The following is a 15,289-nucleotide window of genomic DNA, read 5'->3' as shown; positions in this document are numbered from 1 at the left end:
AAAGAGAAAAAAGAAAATACAGAGCGTTAGAACAGGTTTCACAAAAGGAGGCAAAAAAAAAAAAAAAATGAGATTATAATCATCAAAAAAGAAAAAAGAAAGCAAACGGATGTTAGGTTGATTTTCCTTTATAATGGAGGACGCGTATGTAGAGTATAACATGATTCCTTCAATTCTTCGGAGGTAGGGTTATGGGTTTAGCAGAGAAATGTTTTTCCTCCCCACAAACGCAGTGCATTCAAAACACTATTTCGATGAATGTTAAATATTGGATTTATAGGACATAGTATCTCCTGATTTTTCTTTTCATTATTTTTGTCATTGTTACTATTATTTACGGCGAGTACAACACCGTATTCATCGCGTTCCCCAGGTATATATCCACGAGAAAGTGATTCTTTGTAAATAAATCCTTCAGAAAGAGGTAACCGAGGCATGTATTGCAAGTTTTGCACTAAACTCATACCAGAAAGAGAATAACATGTATGATAGCTATCATTTGGACATCCCGGCTTATCTTTTAGTCCCCCCATTACTTTATCTTGACAGCAAGAGAGAATATATAATAAGTGACGCCTCTGATTAAATAAAAAATCCCCAACTTCCTCATCAAAGAAGGAAGGGGTAGGAGGTGGTGATAGAGTATCAATAAATGCTTTAACATTCTCTAATTGCTGCTGACACGTTTCCTCCGCTTTATGCCAGATATCTTCATCCACGAGAGATATATTGGATGCGTCAATTAATTGCGCGTGATCAAGCAAAATAATCTCTCGCGCCGTAAGAGACTGTGTCCCACCGTTTTGCGCAAAAAGCCGGGCATACGCCTCACCCACACCCATCAACACATGTGAGGCACCCACCCAGTACGAATAACACGAATCCACAAGCTTGTTTGTTCTTCCATTAAATCCACCCTCGAACTTCAACTGCCGTGCCGCCAACCAACGACGCAGGGAATCGTACCTGCAGAGGTGCGGTTGCCTCATCAACATAAGGGTGGCGAGTGCACACAGTGTATACGATCCATGTGCCTCTGATGCCCCATGCACAGATGAGAAACCACCCTCATGTGTCTGACACGATGCTACAAATTCCGCAGCTTGCTTCGTCAGAAGTCTCTCATCTCGTCCATCGCCGTACGCCACAACATCGTCGAGTTGCAGTAGTGTAACAATTACGGCTACGCAGTATGACGCCCGGACATCTGCCTCTCCACCAATATGTACGCGGAAACTACCATCATCTTCACGCAGCTCAAGCAACCATCTTTTAATAGCGGCTCGAGGAATAGAACGCAGATGTAATGGATTCCCCAAAATAAAAAGTGCACACACTGCCGCATAGGAGGCAGCAAGGTGTGGTTTTTGCGCCAATCGACCACCTCCGAATCCTACAAGACGTTTACCATCATCGTTGGAGTCATCAAGTAACTTATCAGAGGGTTGCAAGAAGACTGATTGTGACGGCTTGGTATCCGAACTTGTGCTGTTATTATTATTATCATTATTATTATTATTATTATTATTATTATTATTGTTGCCTTCTCCATTGGGCCCATTAGTATCCCTACTTTTACTACTCCTGCTATTGTCTGCCTTCTCTTCCTGAAGACAAGCAAGGAGGAATTCTCCGAGTGCATCAGGTGAAACCGTCTTGTACAATTCCTCTGTAAAGTCAAGTAGTTCTGCTGTATGCAGAGCCCAATAGACAAGCCATGGCTGCACACAGTATTGCCTTTCTGCAGCAATCCCAAAATAAAGTAGAGATGATACAAGATAACTATCATGCTGGCTACGGTACAAGTGAAGATCATCATCGCAACTACTCTTACTTCCACCATCACCCTGTATTCCTTCTTCACTGTATGTATCATGTTCAGCATCAGGGTGTGAGGCCCAAAGAGCATGTACCTCAGGGTGGTACAGTTGCAGAAAGTGAAGAAGTTTTAGTTCCACATCACGCTGGTTCAGCGTCGTTGATGTGGCCTCTGAAAAACACACAAGTGATTCACCCATAGAATAAACAGCAAAACCTCAGAATATGTATAAGTTTCCTTTTCTATACGCACCTATGTGTCTTTTAATTGTCTCTGCAAGAGAGTAAATTTATCTTCTACTCACCACACGGAAATGTACCAAAGAAAGGGAAATAAATAAATATTATATATATATATATATAATACTTACTGAGGATAAAAGATAGAGACGATAGTGAAAACGGGAGAAATATAGCGGATCACATATGATTCACATTGGTAGAGTGTGTGTCACACACACACACACAGAAAGAAAAAAAGATTAGAGTGCATTAGCGTAAACCTTAACATTGAAAGAGTGCCTACAAATAAGTACATGAAAGAAAACAAAGAAAATTATTACAAAGAAGATACACATAGAAACCCCCCAACAAAAAATAAAAATATATCGCATATTGTCACTAGTATAACCCAAAACTACTGTTAAGGGGGTTTCGGTGCCAGTTCGCGTTCATACCATTCTCGTCCTTGCTGCTGTTGCTGCTGCTGCATCTCTTCAGTGTTGGTAGATGATGGCCAGTACGATGGTGTAGGTGTTAACGAAATTGGCACATTTACTCCTCCCCATCTTATCTCTCGTCGTTCTCTTTCTATTTCTCTGCCAGCCTCCACTTCCCCATCCCGATTATTCCTACTAATACCTCCTATGCCCCCCTGTTGTTCTTGTTCTTGATTTCCTGAAGTCGCTGACTCATATAATGTGCGTCGTAACATTTCTGCGTGCATTTTCTCTTGTCGGACGTTGCGTAGGTGTCTCCAAATAAAAATAGCACAAATGAGGGGTACCAATATGCATACCAAAAATACAGAAACAACCGTTATAACAGTTTCGTTTGAGAACACTACCGCAGAAAACGAAAGATCGGTCTCCCCTGGCACAAATATAGCGGGATCAAAATACTGCATTACGGGTCCCACTGCTGCCCCCAACGGTTTGTAATTAAGTTTCTGTAATAGACGAATATCATCTATCATCACACCATACCGTACAAATGTGTAACTGAAATTCGTCACAGCATCCAAACCTTCTCCGCCTTTGCGGCAGTAAGAATCACTGTTAATGGTGAGGTTACCCCAAGCACAATACTCCAAAAGTTCCATTTGAGACACATCATTGAATTTGCCTTCTGGTAATGTAGAAAGGACTTCCTGTAACGATTGCAGAAATACATCTACAGAAAATTGTGTAGGAGACTTAGCCAATATACATACAAAGGGCGTTGTAAAGATATTTGCTACCATCTTATCGTTATTGGGAGTAATGGCGGATACTTCCACTGTTTGTCGCCAGACCATCAGTAAAACTGAAAGTAACAGTAGAGGAAGAAGTCCACGGCCATGTCGCAGATGGTACACAGAATGTGGATGTCGTATCATATCTATAATTAGTTTCAATCTATTGACAGTGTTACTTCGTTTTCGTTATCAACTTATTCCTTTTTTTAATGCTTGTATAAAACGTATTTCATTAGATTTATCAAAAGTATTGAGCAGAAAGAAAAAAAAAAAACAAAAAAATCAAATGGAAAGAGATATATACCTATGGTTGCAGTTTCTTTTTTTTTAATTTTCAAGTGTGGATGATGCTAGGGACTGCAATGTACAGTTTGTTTTACATATATCCTCTCTTTTTACTGTAAAGTTACTGAAGGGAATAATAATTAAAATTACCCACATTGTGATGCCCAGTACAATTCTAAATGTTTTTTTTCTTTTCTTTTTTTTCCGTTCCGCGTGTGATTACTGACGCCTCATCAGTCCAATGAATAAGATTAAAAAAACACAATTTATACACATAAAGTTACGCATGGCGCCGAGGCCGTACGCGGCTGCGTCGCCGCAACGAAAGAAATACAGCTAGAAGTAGCAAGAAGATTACAGGACCAAAGGCAAATAGGGAAGAATCGTTTACACTAGCAGCGATATCATTTTCATTTGTCAACTTATCCAGACATTGTTGCAGTGGTCCACCATTCGATTGCCCCCATGAGGAGAATCGAAAGAGTTCTTTACCCTTTCTGTTAAGTACACGATGTGTGAGACGTCCATCCTTTTTACAGTGTAGCATTACACCATACTCCACAGCGTGAAATATGCTTTCCTTCTGTATCCAGCTCTTAAACTTGAGTGGAAAGTGTAGACTGAGTCCGGCACCTCCACCGCTGTTAGCATAATACTGATATCCGCTTTTAGAGACCTGCAGGTAGTGATTATCAGCATGTATGTACAGAGACGCACATGACTTTTTCATGAGTGGAATAAGCCACTCCCGTAACCACGGAAAGTTCTCATGAGGTCCATTCGCCAATACCGGGTAATGACCCACCACCACTTTATGTGGGACAGCGGCATACGTATGCAGCAGCCAATCCTCCACTATCTGTTTCTGTTTTCCACCATCCCAGCAGGCCTCTGGCCTATCCTCGCAGCGGTGGAGGAGGACGGTGTCAATAACCACCACCACCATATCAACGCTGACTTTAACCGCGTAGTATGGATGCGGCATATACCAACGACCCGATACTACCACATCGGAGGTGGTGAGATGATGCCAGAGACGTTTATACTGCGTCTGCTCCTTTGGGGCATAGGTGTAATTCACCTGTGCTTCCCAATTACCGTAGTAGTCGTGATTACCCAACGCCACAAGCCAGGGTACACGCTGTGTCGCATTTCTACCATCATAAAAACGCTCAAAAGTGGTAAAAAAACGTTCATCATATTCGTCCTTTACGCCATGCTTATAGAAGTTGTCTCCTGCCGCTACAACAAAGCGAATACGCTCGCTGTGAGATGCGGAACCTTCATTACTCTTCTCAATGAGCTGTGAAATAAGCGCTGAAACATCCTGCTGTCCCGAGTGTTGTGGTGGTTTTCCACCCCAGCAACCATGCGAAATAAAACAAAAATCATCATTTTCTCCACCTCCCGTTTCCACACCTTCTGCCGTACCTGCAACAACTTCTGAGGCTCTTCTTCGTTCTACTACTACTACTCGTTTTGATCTTCCCCGTGTCTTTACCGTATATTTATTGTACGGCGCAAACACTATATCTGCAAGGGGAATGTCAGGCACGGGAGGATAAGCATCTACAACATAAGGAAGAGTAACGACAAGAGTAATAATGATACCCAATGCATAGAAAGCACACGGGAACGGAATACCAGAGGTAGCACCACCTAAGATCATAACTTTGGAGTAAGGAAAGGGGACTTTACAGAAAAAAAAAAAACCCAACAACAATGGAAATAAATTTGAAGAAAACGCAAAGAAAAAAAAGAATTCCAAAAAAGGCAAAATGGTACAGACTTCAAAAGCTTCTCCTCCCGTCCCGTTCTATTCAAGGAATAACAAAACAAATTATTCACAATCTGAATTCTTCCTTTTGGCTCCCTTATTTGTTAAACCCTACAAATGCCACGCAATTCGCATCCCCAAGGATTAAAAAAAAAAGAACAAGAAAAAAAAGGAAAAAACAGAGCATTATACACAACGACTCCAAAAAACACCACTAACAATACACCAGTTAGTCTTTTCCAATCATACCACAAAACACATTAAGTGCCCCACTGTCCGTCCTTAAACCCAATCATTTTCTAATAAAGGAGGGAATATTCACATCCAACACAAACAAAAAACAAAATAGAAAACACACGCGATGAATTTCGAACAAGTTACAAGCAAAACAAGAAAAAAAGTCCCTTACCTACTACTGCTAACAACAAGGCGGCAAGGTATCCGAAGACAATTGATTGGCAAACATACACGGTCGAACAGCTGTCACTCTTTCCTTCTTTTAATAAAACCATTTTTATTTCCTTTATATAAAAGGACCTCACGAAAGAAGTCACATTGCCACTGCGAGAACATACGCTGAGATTCGCAACACAGTCTACAACACCCACAAATAAACCGACTCCTTATGGGGTGTTTCTATCTATTAATCCCCTTGCTTTCGACTCTGCAACCTCATCTTGCTTGGGAGGCGACTGAACTCAAATTTATTCACATAGGACATAACCCGCAGCGTTTTCCCCAGCTCTGAGCAGAAAAAATCAATACCAACAAGAACAGCAATGCTCATGTTCACGTCGTGGTTGATAGTGAAATCCTCAGGGCGTCGCATAAAGCTCACATTGCGTGGCGCCGTTAGTTCCTCACGTACAAACGAAGTTTCATTCATCTCTTCTGATTCGGTATCACCACCATATGGCGGTTGCATCATATTCGCCAGTGCCCTGCTAATCATCGATGAATTATTGTAATTAAGACCCGATAGCGTAAACATACTATTGTTGCGCAGTTCTCGTGTTTTATTTCGGATGGCCATGGTGATGTTTTGTTGCGCTGCACCAAATGCATTCTTTAACTCAATATTGAGCACCAGAAGTGCTGAGAAATGTTTAGCTGACTCGTTGTAGGTCCATGTAGTTGGTTTATCCACTGCATCCACAAGGTCCTGCATGACAAGACGACTATATTGGTTAATGCTACGAACGAGGGGCCTGACAGACTGCAAAATCTGCTTCAATTCCGCATCCACAGGCGCAACACGCTTCCGGTGAATGCTCAGTAAACCCAATATGATAATATCCACGCAGGATGCGAGTCGACGCAACACCGGGACGAATTCCTCGTGCTGGTGCCTCGGAAATGGCATGCCACGAATAGTTGGCTCCGCCGCGGCTGTTTGGAGCAGCTGTGGTAATTGCCGCAGATGTATCCACGTTGCGGCGCATCGCTTTTGCAGTTCAAGGAGAAACTCGACCGTTCCAGTTTCTTCATCTTTAAGTGGCGACAGCAAAAGATCCATCGAATCAGCAAAATTGTCAGAAATATTTTTAATTGAACCCATTTCCGTGTTATACAGTACCTTTATAGGGTCAATTGGAAATATAAATACAACAATGGCGTAATATGCAATCACTGCAAAAGAACTCGAAACAACGCGGGACAGTGCAGTCAATGGCGTGGGAATCAAATGTAGCATCGTAACAACCATCATCGCAGAGTAAAATCCACAATGGAAATACGCAGGAAAAGTACGAGCGAAAAGTGAAACAAAAATAGAGATCAGAACAATGGCGTATTTCTCGACATCGTTTCTACTATGATTGTACGCCACAAAGGCAACGGCTGTAGCAAAAACCAGTCCAGCCACCCGCTGTACTCCACTCATGAGGGATTCCCCAGCGGTTGGGAGACCCACACCTATAAGAATTGCCATGCCATAATAGTAAACGTTGGTTGTATCTATGTATATTGAGAGTGCACATGCAACAGTGTAGCCGCATGCGAGTTTAAAGGCATCCTTTACCAAGCGGACATCACGCGGTGTGGCTAATGTGATACGCTTCGGCAGCTCAGCCCAGAAACCATTCCAGTAATCCAGAAAGAAAAACTCTAGCGCACGACGAGAAGTGGACTTGTACCGTCTCCTATCAAAGTGACGCATTAGCTCCGCGTACTTCACAAGCTCTTCCCCCAACAGTACCATCATGAGGTGAGCAAACACAAAGTGCATGTACTGCACAGCATTTGGAGGTCCTTCTTTTCGAGCCATCATGTCGAAGTGGAGCTTATCAATGGCAGATTGCAGCTGTGTGGTGGCGGCCTCGAGTTCATCAAAGGGCACCTTCTCCACCACTTCATCTGGGTTCAGAAAAGAACCAAGTCCCTTTAGTGTGGCATCAAGTGAGTCAAGAAACTCTTTAAGTGGAATTGTCAGAACATCCCTTGAGGTCCTCGAGAGGAGGATGAAGGAACCGTTTTCTTTACAATCCGGCTCTGGGTCTACATCCTGCTCCGAATTCAATTTGCACGCCACTCCCGCCAAAGCGTGCAGCATAGGCATAATGCGACGGAGCCACTCCACGCGTTCTTTCCGAAGCTGTAGCCGCAGTGTCGATTCAAAAGGTTCAAACATAATTAAGAACAGTTGACGTGGGGCATTGTCAAAGAAATTGCTTATTGGATCGGTGCTCAGCCTTGCAAGCGCCAATACGGTCTCAAAGGGATCCTCTGACCAGCAGGCTGTGGCAGCATTGCGCACTAGAGTTCCAACATGCGCCCACGCATTTGCCATCGCTGCGTCCGCTCGGCTAGCCATCGTCCAGGGTGGAAGAAATGCCTGGACAATAGCAAATCCCAAAGGCATGATTATATCACGCCCAACTAGAACAGACAAAAGGAGACTCAAAGACCCGCTATCCAAGGCCGACCGTTGAATTTCCATCACAAGTCCAGTAAACAAAATAGCATTGCGCCTACCACGCCAATCGCCAGTGAGTGCCATAACAAAGGACCCCCAAAATAAGGCGCACCACCACGCGGTAGGATATTCCAGCACATTGAAGGTATACATCAGTGACCCCCACAGCATCAGCCATAATCCAACTTGAAGGATAGAAACCGCAAGCGCAATTTGCTCCCCAACTGTGTCCTGACTATATGCAACACCGTAGAGAGCCAAAACAGTGTACATTGGGAAGACGTGAGGGTATGTGTCTCCGATCAGCATTAGCGGCAAGGCAACAACCAACGTGATACGCAGCGCTACAAAGATGGGACGATAGAATTCAGGCGAAACAACGACGTACCAGTACGTCTTGAGACTTACCGTATCATCCTGCAAGTCACTTATTACTCCAACCTTTGCCACCTCTTTTCCCACCTGAGCATTATTCACCAAATCCTCCCGCTGCTTCTTGTCCCACTTTCGGCTCTCTGCAATGCGGTGCCAGTCAATGGTATCCATAGTACACTCAGCACCTCTTTGGATCCCTTTATAGTAACAAACTGTTAATGCGTTCCTAGTTCCAGAGACAAAATAAATGAAAAACAGAGGGCGAGAGAAAACAAAACAGTCACACCGGATAGCAATGACCATCCCCAGCACACACACAAATACACACGGAAAAAGAGAGAGAGAGAGAGAGAGAGAGAGAGAGAGAGAGAGAGAGAGAGAGAGAGAACCAGACAGATACATGGAAGGCAGAAGGTGACAGGTACAGAGATAAATTCCCAGGGCAGTCCACTTGCCTCTGGCGAGACACTGATCAACTGCACTGCCTCTCATATCGCTTCCATTCTGCCTCCAGCCTTGACGTTAGTTCTTGCCATGCACGCTGCTCCGTCAGTGCCAGCTGCTTGCGTTCCACCCCCTCCACACCGGTGAATATGTGGAGGGGGATATCACTGGCACCACCGCCCCTAGTCCTCCGCGTGCGCGACCGCTGCAGGGGCGCTGGGGCTGCTGTCAGGATGGGCGGCGGGGGCGATGGGATGACAGCATCACTGGAACACTGTCCAACCACAACAACAGACACAGCAGCAGCTGCAGCGGCAGTAGCCATCTCTGGAACACGGGCGACAGACGAAGCCAGCACATTGCAGCTGGCAGCACCACGACACGGTGTACTGTTACTGTTACTGTTGCTGTTTGAATGAGGCTTCGCCAGCTCCCGGATGCGGCCCTCCTTCGCGGCAAGGAGCCTTCTGCCGCCCATGTGATTCACCACCGACTGCCACTGCGCGAGGAGCAGCTGGCGTGAGAGTTGGGCCTCTTTCACGATGCCAACGCGCTGCGTCCCCTCCGACTCACACAAGAGCGCATGCGTGAACTCGGACCACCCCACGTCCGCCGCACAGGAACCACTCACAAGTGTCTGCGTTTCTTTTGTTTCGTGATCCGCACCCCGCAAGGGTCCTTGGCGTCCCTCTTCAAGAAGCGTCTTTTTCTTCTGCACGGCCCCAACCGTACACGCAGGGAACTCTCTCTGGCGATCCAACGCCTCTCCCCGTGCCCGCAGCTCCACTCTCGCCGTCACTTCCTCGCGCGCTGCCACTAATAATGTGATGCGTCCCAACCGTTCTTCTATAATGACGGTGTGCCGCCGCACGCACTCTTCTGCAACGCAACGGAGCAGTAACAATCTCCAACTGTCATGCTGTGCCTGACATGATATCTGCCGGGCCGTCCATCGGTCAAAGTCCAAGTTGCACGCTACACTGCCTCCGGGCACTGTCAAATACGTTGACGACGAAGGCGGTGTGTCGGGCACCCACACGTGACTACGACTGCGACTATGAATGTTACCATCAGGTCCCTCGTAGTACCTTGTCCGTACACCGCCGTGCTGCACTTCCTGGGAGTCCATCCAACGTGAAGAGGCCGAGTCTGGTTTGGGTGAGACGCTCCTCACTCTTTGGGCTATGCCGTCATTGTTAGGGGAGGATCCACTTTGGTTGAAGGGACTTGTTGTCACCGGCGGGAATAACTTTGCTGTTATCGCCATCTTCCCTTCACACCACGCCATGGCTTTGTCAATCTCACGTAGAAGCAGTAAAGCCTCCGACATCTCGCATGTATTATAGTAACTATTGTTGCCACTTCTGGTTTTATGATGGTTCTTCGCCAAGTCGTTCAGTTGTGATGCACACGTCATAATGGAGGGTGCCGCCATGGCCGTACCCATACCCGCCACTTGACCTTCTCTCACCTCCACCAACGTGCCTGCGGTTGCCATACTTCTGTATGCCATGATAATACCCTCTGCCAGCAATGCCTGATCATCGGCGAGGGTGCAGACAACGTCATCGATGAGAAAACTCAGGCGTCGCTCGAGGGGTGTGCATCCAGGCAGCAGCAGATGCGTTGAAGAGGTCAGGGGGCCAGTTTCAGCGTCATTTCCCCTCATCTCCATTGCGGATTTATAAATAGAGAGAGACAAAAAAAAAGAAGACGCACGAAAGAGGAGAATCTATACAATGATTAATGGTATGCGTCCGTTTCTCTGATAATGGAAGCGGTACAAGTAGAAAAGAGCCGGGCTCCCACCCTATTTTACTTTAGTCTTACCTATTTTTTCTATACGTATATGTGTCTATTTTTGTGTGTGTGCAAGAGTTAGAGACATGAATAGAGTACGTAATATAATCAAAAAGGAAGAGCATATAATAAGGTTACAATTTAAGAAAATCTTCTTCTTCTCTTCACTTAATTCTTTTCTTGCATTTTATGAGAACCCTTTAAAGAAAGGAATGTGAGATACAAATGTATAATACATCACAGGTGAAACATTTGTCCCCCCTTTTTTGCTCGTTTATTTCTTTCTGTAGCCACTTTATTCACAAATTGTGCCCTGTCCGACATTTTGGCCGACGAGATCTGTTTCTACTTCCTCCTTCATTATTGTGAATCCGTTACGCTGTTTTGCCTGAATTTGGAGTGTAGAAAAAAATAACAATTAGTGCTTAATACAAAAACAAACAAACAAAAGAAAAACAGTGGAATGTGAGACATAAAAAAATGACTTTCAACAATTCCAATATTGCAATAGTTTATTACTCTAGCCTCTTTTCTTTCCATGTACTCTCCAGAAACATAGTTGCGAAAGGGAGAGAAATACAGAGCAAAATAATCCTCAGAATTAATAGGACCGAACCAGGTAAAAACAACTTCAAGTGACACATCAAAAAGAAAAAAAATACCAAACAAAAAGTCGTAGCAAGAAATATGCGTGTACAGCTCAAAATACACAAACCAAAAGGCACAGAAGAGGTTCTCTCTTCGTTTTCTTTACTTATTGCAAATTCCAAGTAAAGTCTCAAGACACATAATGAGAGGAGTGCAAACCGAAAAGGAAAAAGAAAAAAATAACAAGTGTAAAGCACATAAGAAGACATACACGTACAACTACAATACCTGTGAATAGCAATAAAAATTGTCCACAGATCACATTGTAATAAATAAAAGAAGAAGATCATATACGTATAGATAAGCATAATATATATATATATATATATATATATATATATATATATACATAAATACATATTATACATCAACAGTAACACTGCAGAAAAAAAAAAGAGAGAAAATAAAATAACGTACACATGTCTGGGTACGTGCCTATCTGCTTATGGTTGCATTCAGGTTATTGATTTCTGTCACATAAAAATAACAGTTGTTTGTGTCCTATTTATTTCTCAATCTTCGCGCTTACATATGCCTTAACGCATGAATTTACAGCTGCCTCTACTTCCGAGGTACTCAACCCCAAATCCTGCACTAACTGCTGTTGCGAGTATCCAATGGCTCCCTCGTACTCCAGACACGGGAATGTGTCTCGCTGGGATTCAGTAATGAGAAGCCGTTGAGGCAGTGGTCGTCCGGGATGATTTACAAGCAACTGCTCGGCGTCAATAGGATCACCAACAGAAAGAACAAGAGTAGATCGCTGCTCCGTGTGTCGCAGAGTCCCTTTCTTAAACCGAGAGAGAATAACGTTTTCCATAGGCTCCGACTCCAATTCCTCTAGTAATTCGTCTGGGGGTTCTCCAGGGAACCACGGTATGGCGTAATGTCCATGACGAAGTACCCCATCTTTGGAGAATAGTCTAAGTAATGACCAAGAAGCCGTTTCTGCCTTTAATTGTGCGGCACCATGTTTCGATATTGTGTGAAGTTTAGTTATCCTAATAAGATAAAATAGCGCAAACGCAGACGGATCTTCTGTTATACCAGTAAGAACATGCATAGGATCAGAAAATCGTGGGGCACCAACATCTGAGGACCAATCACGGTGAGATGTATGTGCGATACCATCTGGTCCATCCCATCCCAAGTCCACAGCAACCGCGTAGAGGGCACATTCATTACCCAAACCATGCAAGCTCTCAATAGCTACAAAGAATCCACGATTCTCTTCATATGGGACAATGTAATTAATTCTGTTCCCCATTGGTTTTGGCGCACCTTCAAATCTTTTTTTGGCAGCTTCAAGACTACTAAAACATGGAGTGGTGTGAAGATCTTTTCCAAAACGTGATGAGAAAAGATGATGTTCACCTTTAGAAGGTTTAGGCTGATATGGGGCATCAAAACATGCACCTCCCTTATCTCCATCCAAACACCACATGATAAATCCACATGGACAACACTCTGCACGTCCACTGGGAGGAGTAAATAGTTTATTATAAAGGGCTTGTGAATCAATTGTCTCTTCTATCATTATCTGGGAATAATTACGCATGGCCTCACGTTCTGAAGGAAGATCACCACCACCTTTTATCTTACGGGCTTCAGGTCTTCGTGGATCACCTAATCTAACACGTGAGATGAATTTTCCCCTAACCAATCCGCTATGAATAGGTAAACCAACATGACCGAATACATATGGACCACCTGAACTAGCTGTAATGTATTCAATAATAGCAACGGCAAAAGTTGTCTTGGTGACTGGAATGCCTGTCATATCAATGGAAAAGTTAGGACAAGTTGTACTGTCGTTTATGTCTTGATATTGAACAACATTTGGAGGTTTCATAAAGAGTGCAGGGTCATTAGCCAAATTTACCGTTTCTCCACTTTGGATATCTTTATACTCTAAAATATACACCAAAACACGAGTGAACGCTGCATCAAGCGGAATTCCAGTAATAGCAGTTATGCTAAAGTTAACTTCATCTGTCGTAACATTGTTAGATGCTTCCCCCATAAATGGTGGTATATCAGTTTCCGAATGTAGTCCGAAGATTGTACTTGCATCAACATATAATTCTTCATCTTGATCAGAAAACTTTTTATTTTTATGCACACCAGGTTTGTAGTCTACTGGTACAATAACGTTACCCTTTGCATCAAAATTGATCCTTAAAATAGACTTTTCAACAGCTTTCATATCTTTGGGCACATACGCTGCAGTTTCTTGGGAGGGAACTTTTTCTGACTTTGACGACGGTGGTGATTCAGAAGGCTTAGATGGTGAACCTTTTTCTTCAGAGACAGATGGTTGTTGTTTCTGATTCGTTGAATCATTCTTCTCAGGTGATGAATGTCGTTCCACGGACGATGGAGACTCTTTTTTCGGTGTAGTTGTTGTACTTATTTTAGATGTTTGTGTGGTTAACGGGTCTATAGGCACAACAGACACAAACGGGTTACTATTTAAATACCGTTCCGCTTCCATTAAAACATCATCATCCGGGTGACATGCAATTGTTCCACGAATCATTGAGTCTTGCATACAACTACTGTTCATCTGCATAGCACTGGAGACATCCACTGGAATAGAACGTAATACACTCATCCACATTCCCTCCTGGCGAGCATTAACAGAGGCCCAAAACAATGGTCTTCCTTTAAAACTGAAAGTAATGATGAAGACATGTAGATCATTTGCCTTTTTTAGTGTAAACTCCATGGGATCGTCAAGGATAATGAGAAATGTAGCCACACCTTTCCGGCGCATATCAACATTCCGATACTGTTTCAGCGCTAACGATTCCAGTGAACAAACTTCCTCACCAGCAAAAAGTCGGTATTGCTCAATAGTGAGAACAACATCCGTTAAAGGTACTTGAATATCAATGCCTTCCACATGCTCCACCAATAATGTATACTTTTTTGCATCTAGCAAAGAACTTGTTGGAAATGGTGCATTCATAGAAGTAGAGTTTTCCTTCACTTCAGTCTTTTTCGGTGACACAAATATCGCAGGTCCCTGCTGTCGATCACGTGATCTCTCAACAGAGAAGACCTTTTGTTTTTGTTGTAATCGTTGTTCTTGTGGATACTGCTGCTGCTGTTGTTGTTGTTTCTCGCCGTTCGATTGCGGTAGACCCTCTACTTCTGGGATTTGCCTTTCCTGCGATGGTAGTATCTTCATAGACTGCAGTTCCATACGCAGACGGTCTACTTCACGTAGCGTTTTATTCGTCCCCTCCTGATGTGCAAGGACGGCATTCATCATAGTCTGTGCAATCTTATCGCACTGATACATTTCCTTTGCTGGCAGCGTAAGAGGAGATGTTTCTTGTATCATATTTGCCATTTGCGCCGGCGGTGCTCGCACGGCTGGGGCCGATATAACGGGATTGTTGGCCATCGTTGGGTCACACATGTTATACGTGTATGGTGGTGAATACGATATGGCCTGCGGTTGTGGTGGATAAACGGAATAACCGTTATTCATATTATTATGGGGAGAAGGATACATACAGGAAACGGCAGAGAGACCGGCGGGCATAACGGGCAATGATGGAGGTAATGCAGATTGGGGTGAAGGGCGTATTCCATTTACGAGATTACCACCACTGCAGTATAACTGTTGATGTATGGAAAGTGATTGGGGATGATCAAACAATGCTCCACAGGCACCACAGTACACCATCCTCTCTTTCTTTCTTTTTGTATTTGTTTTTTACTTCTTCTTTACTTTATTTGCGAGGAACTTTGGAAGAATAAA

At 43.8% G+C, this 15,289-nt stretch overlaps 6 protein-coding genes across 6 annotated transcripts; all 6 read right to left on the bottom strand.

The window, feature by feature from the left end:
* Positions 1–197: 197 nt before the first annotated feature.
* Positions 198–2,018, bottom strand: LSM04_003574 (PFTB repeat; the record flags this gene model as incomplete). The annotated part of the gene is made up of 1 exon (XM_067331422.1): positions 198–2,018. The coding sequence occupies one exon, from the start codon at positions 2,016–2,018 to the stop codon at positions 198–200; it is 1,821 nt and encodes a 606-aa protein (XP_067192133.1).
* A 443-nt stretch (positions 2,019–2,461) lies between these two features.
* LSM04_007737 (uncharacterized protein) lies at positions 2,462–3,415 on the bottom strand (the record flags this gene model as incomplete). The annotated part of the gene is made up of 1 exon (XM_067331420.1): positions 2,462–3,415. The coding sequence occupies one exon, from the start codon at positions 3,413–3,415 to the stop codon at positions 2,462–2,464; it is 954 nt and encodes a 317-aa protein (XP_067192228.1).
* A 424-nt stretch (positions 3,416–3,839) lies between these two features.
* LSM04_003318 (Calcineurin-like phosphoesterase domain) lies at positions 3,840–5,228 on the bottom strand (the record flags this gene model as incomplete). Its single annotated transcript, XM_067331419.1, has 1 exon — positions 3,840–5,228. One exon carries the CDS (start codon positions 5,226–5,228, stop codon positions 3,840–3,842), a length of 1,389 nt encoding a protein of 462 aa, XP_067192126.1.
* A 751-nt stretch (positions 5,229–5,979) lies between these two features.
* On the bottom strand, positions 5,980–8,796 carry LSM04_009311 (uncharacterized protein; the record flags this gene model as incomplete). The annotated part of the gene is made up of 1 exon (XM_067331418.1): positions 5,980–8,796. The coding sequence occupies one exon, from the start codon at positions 8,794–8,796 to the stop codon at positions 5,980–5,982; it is 2,817 nt and encodes a 938-aa protein (XP_067192263.1).
* Positions 8,797–9,097: 301 nt separating this feature from the next.
* Positions 9,098–10,744, bottom strand: LSM04_007708 (uncharacterized protein; the record flags this gene model as incomplete). Its single annotated transcript, XM_067331417.1, has 1 exon — positions 9,098–10,744. One exon carries the CDS (start codon positions 10,742–10,744, stop codon positions 9,098–9,100), a length of 1,647 nt encoding a protein of 548 aa, XP_067192226.1.
* A 1,278-nt stretch (positions 10,745–12,022) lies between these two features.
* Positions 12,023–15,214, bottom strand: LSM04_006529 (uncharacterized protein; the record flags this gene model as incomplete). Its single annotated transcript, XM_067331416.1, has 1 exon — positions 12,023–15,214. One exon carries the CDS (start codon positions 15,212–15,214, stop codon positions 12,023–12,025), a length of 3,192 nt encoding a protein of 1,063 aa, XP_067192191.1.
* Positions 15,215–15,289: the final 75 nt, after the last annotated feature.

Source organism: Trypanosoma melophagium (assembly GCF_022059095.1).
Source record: "Trypanosoma melophagium isolate St. Kilda chromosome Unknown ctg20segment0, whole genome shotgun sequence".
Taxonomy (NCBI): Eukaryota; Euglenozoa; class Kinetoplastea; order Trypanosomatida; family Trypanosomatidae; genus Trypanosoma; species Trypanosoma melophagium.
This window is presented reverse-complemented; position numbering and strand designations above follow the sequence as displayed.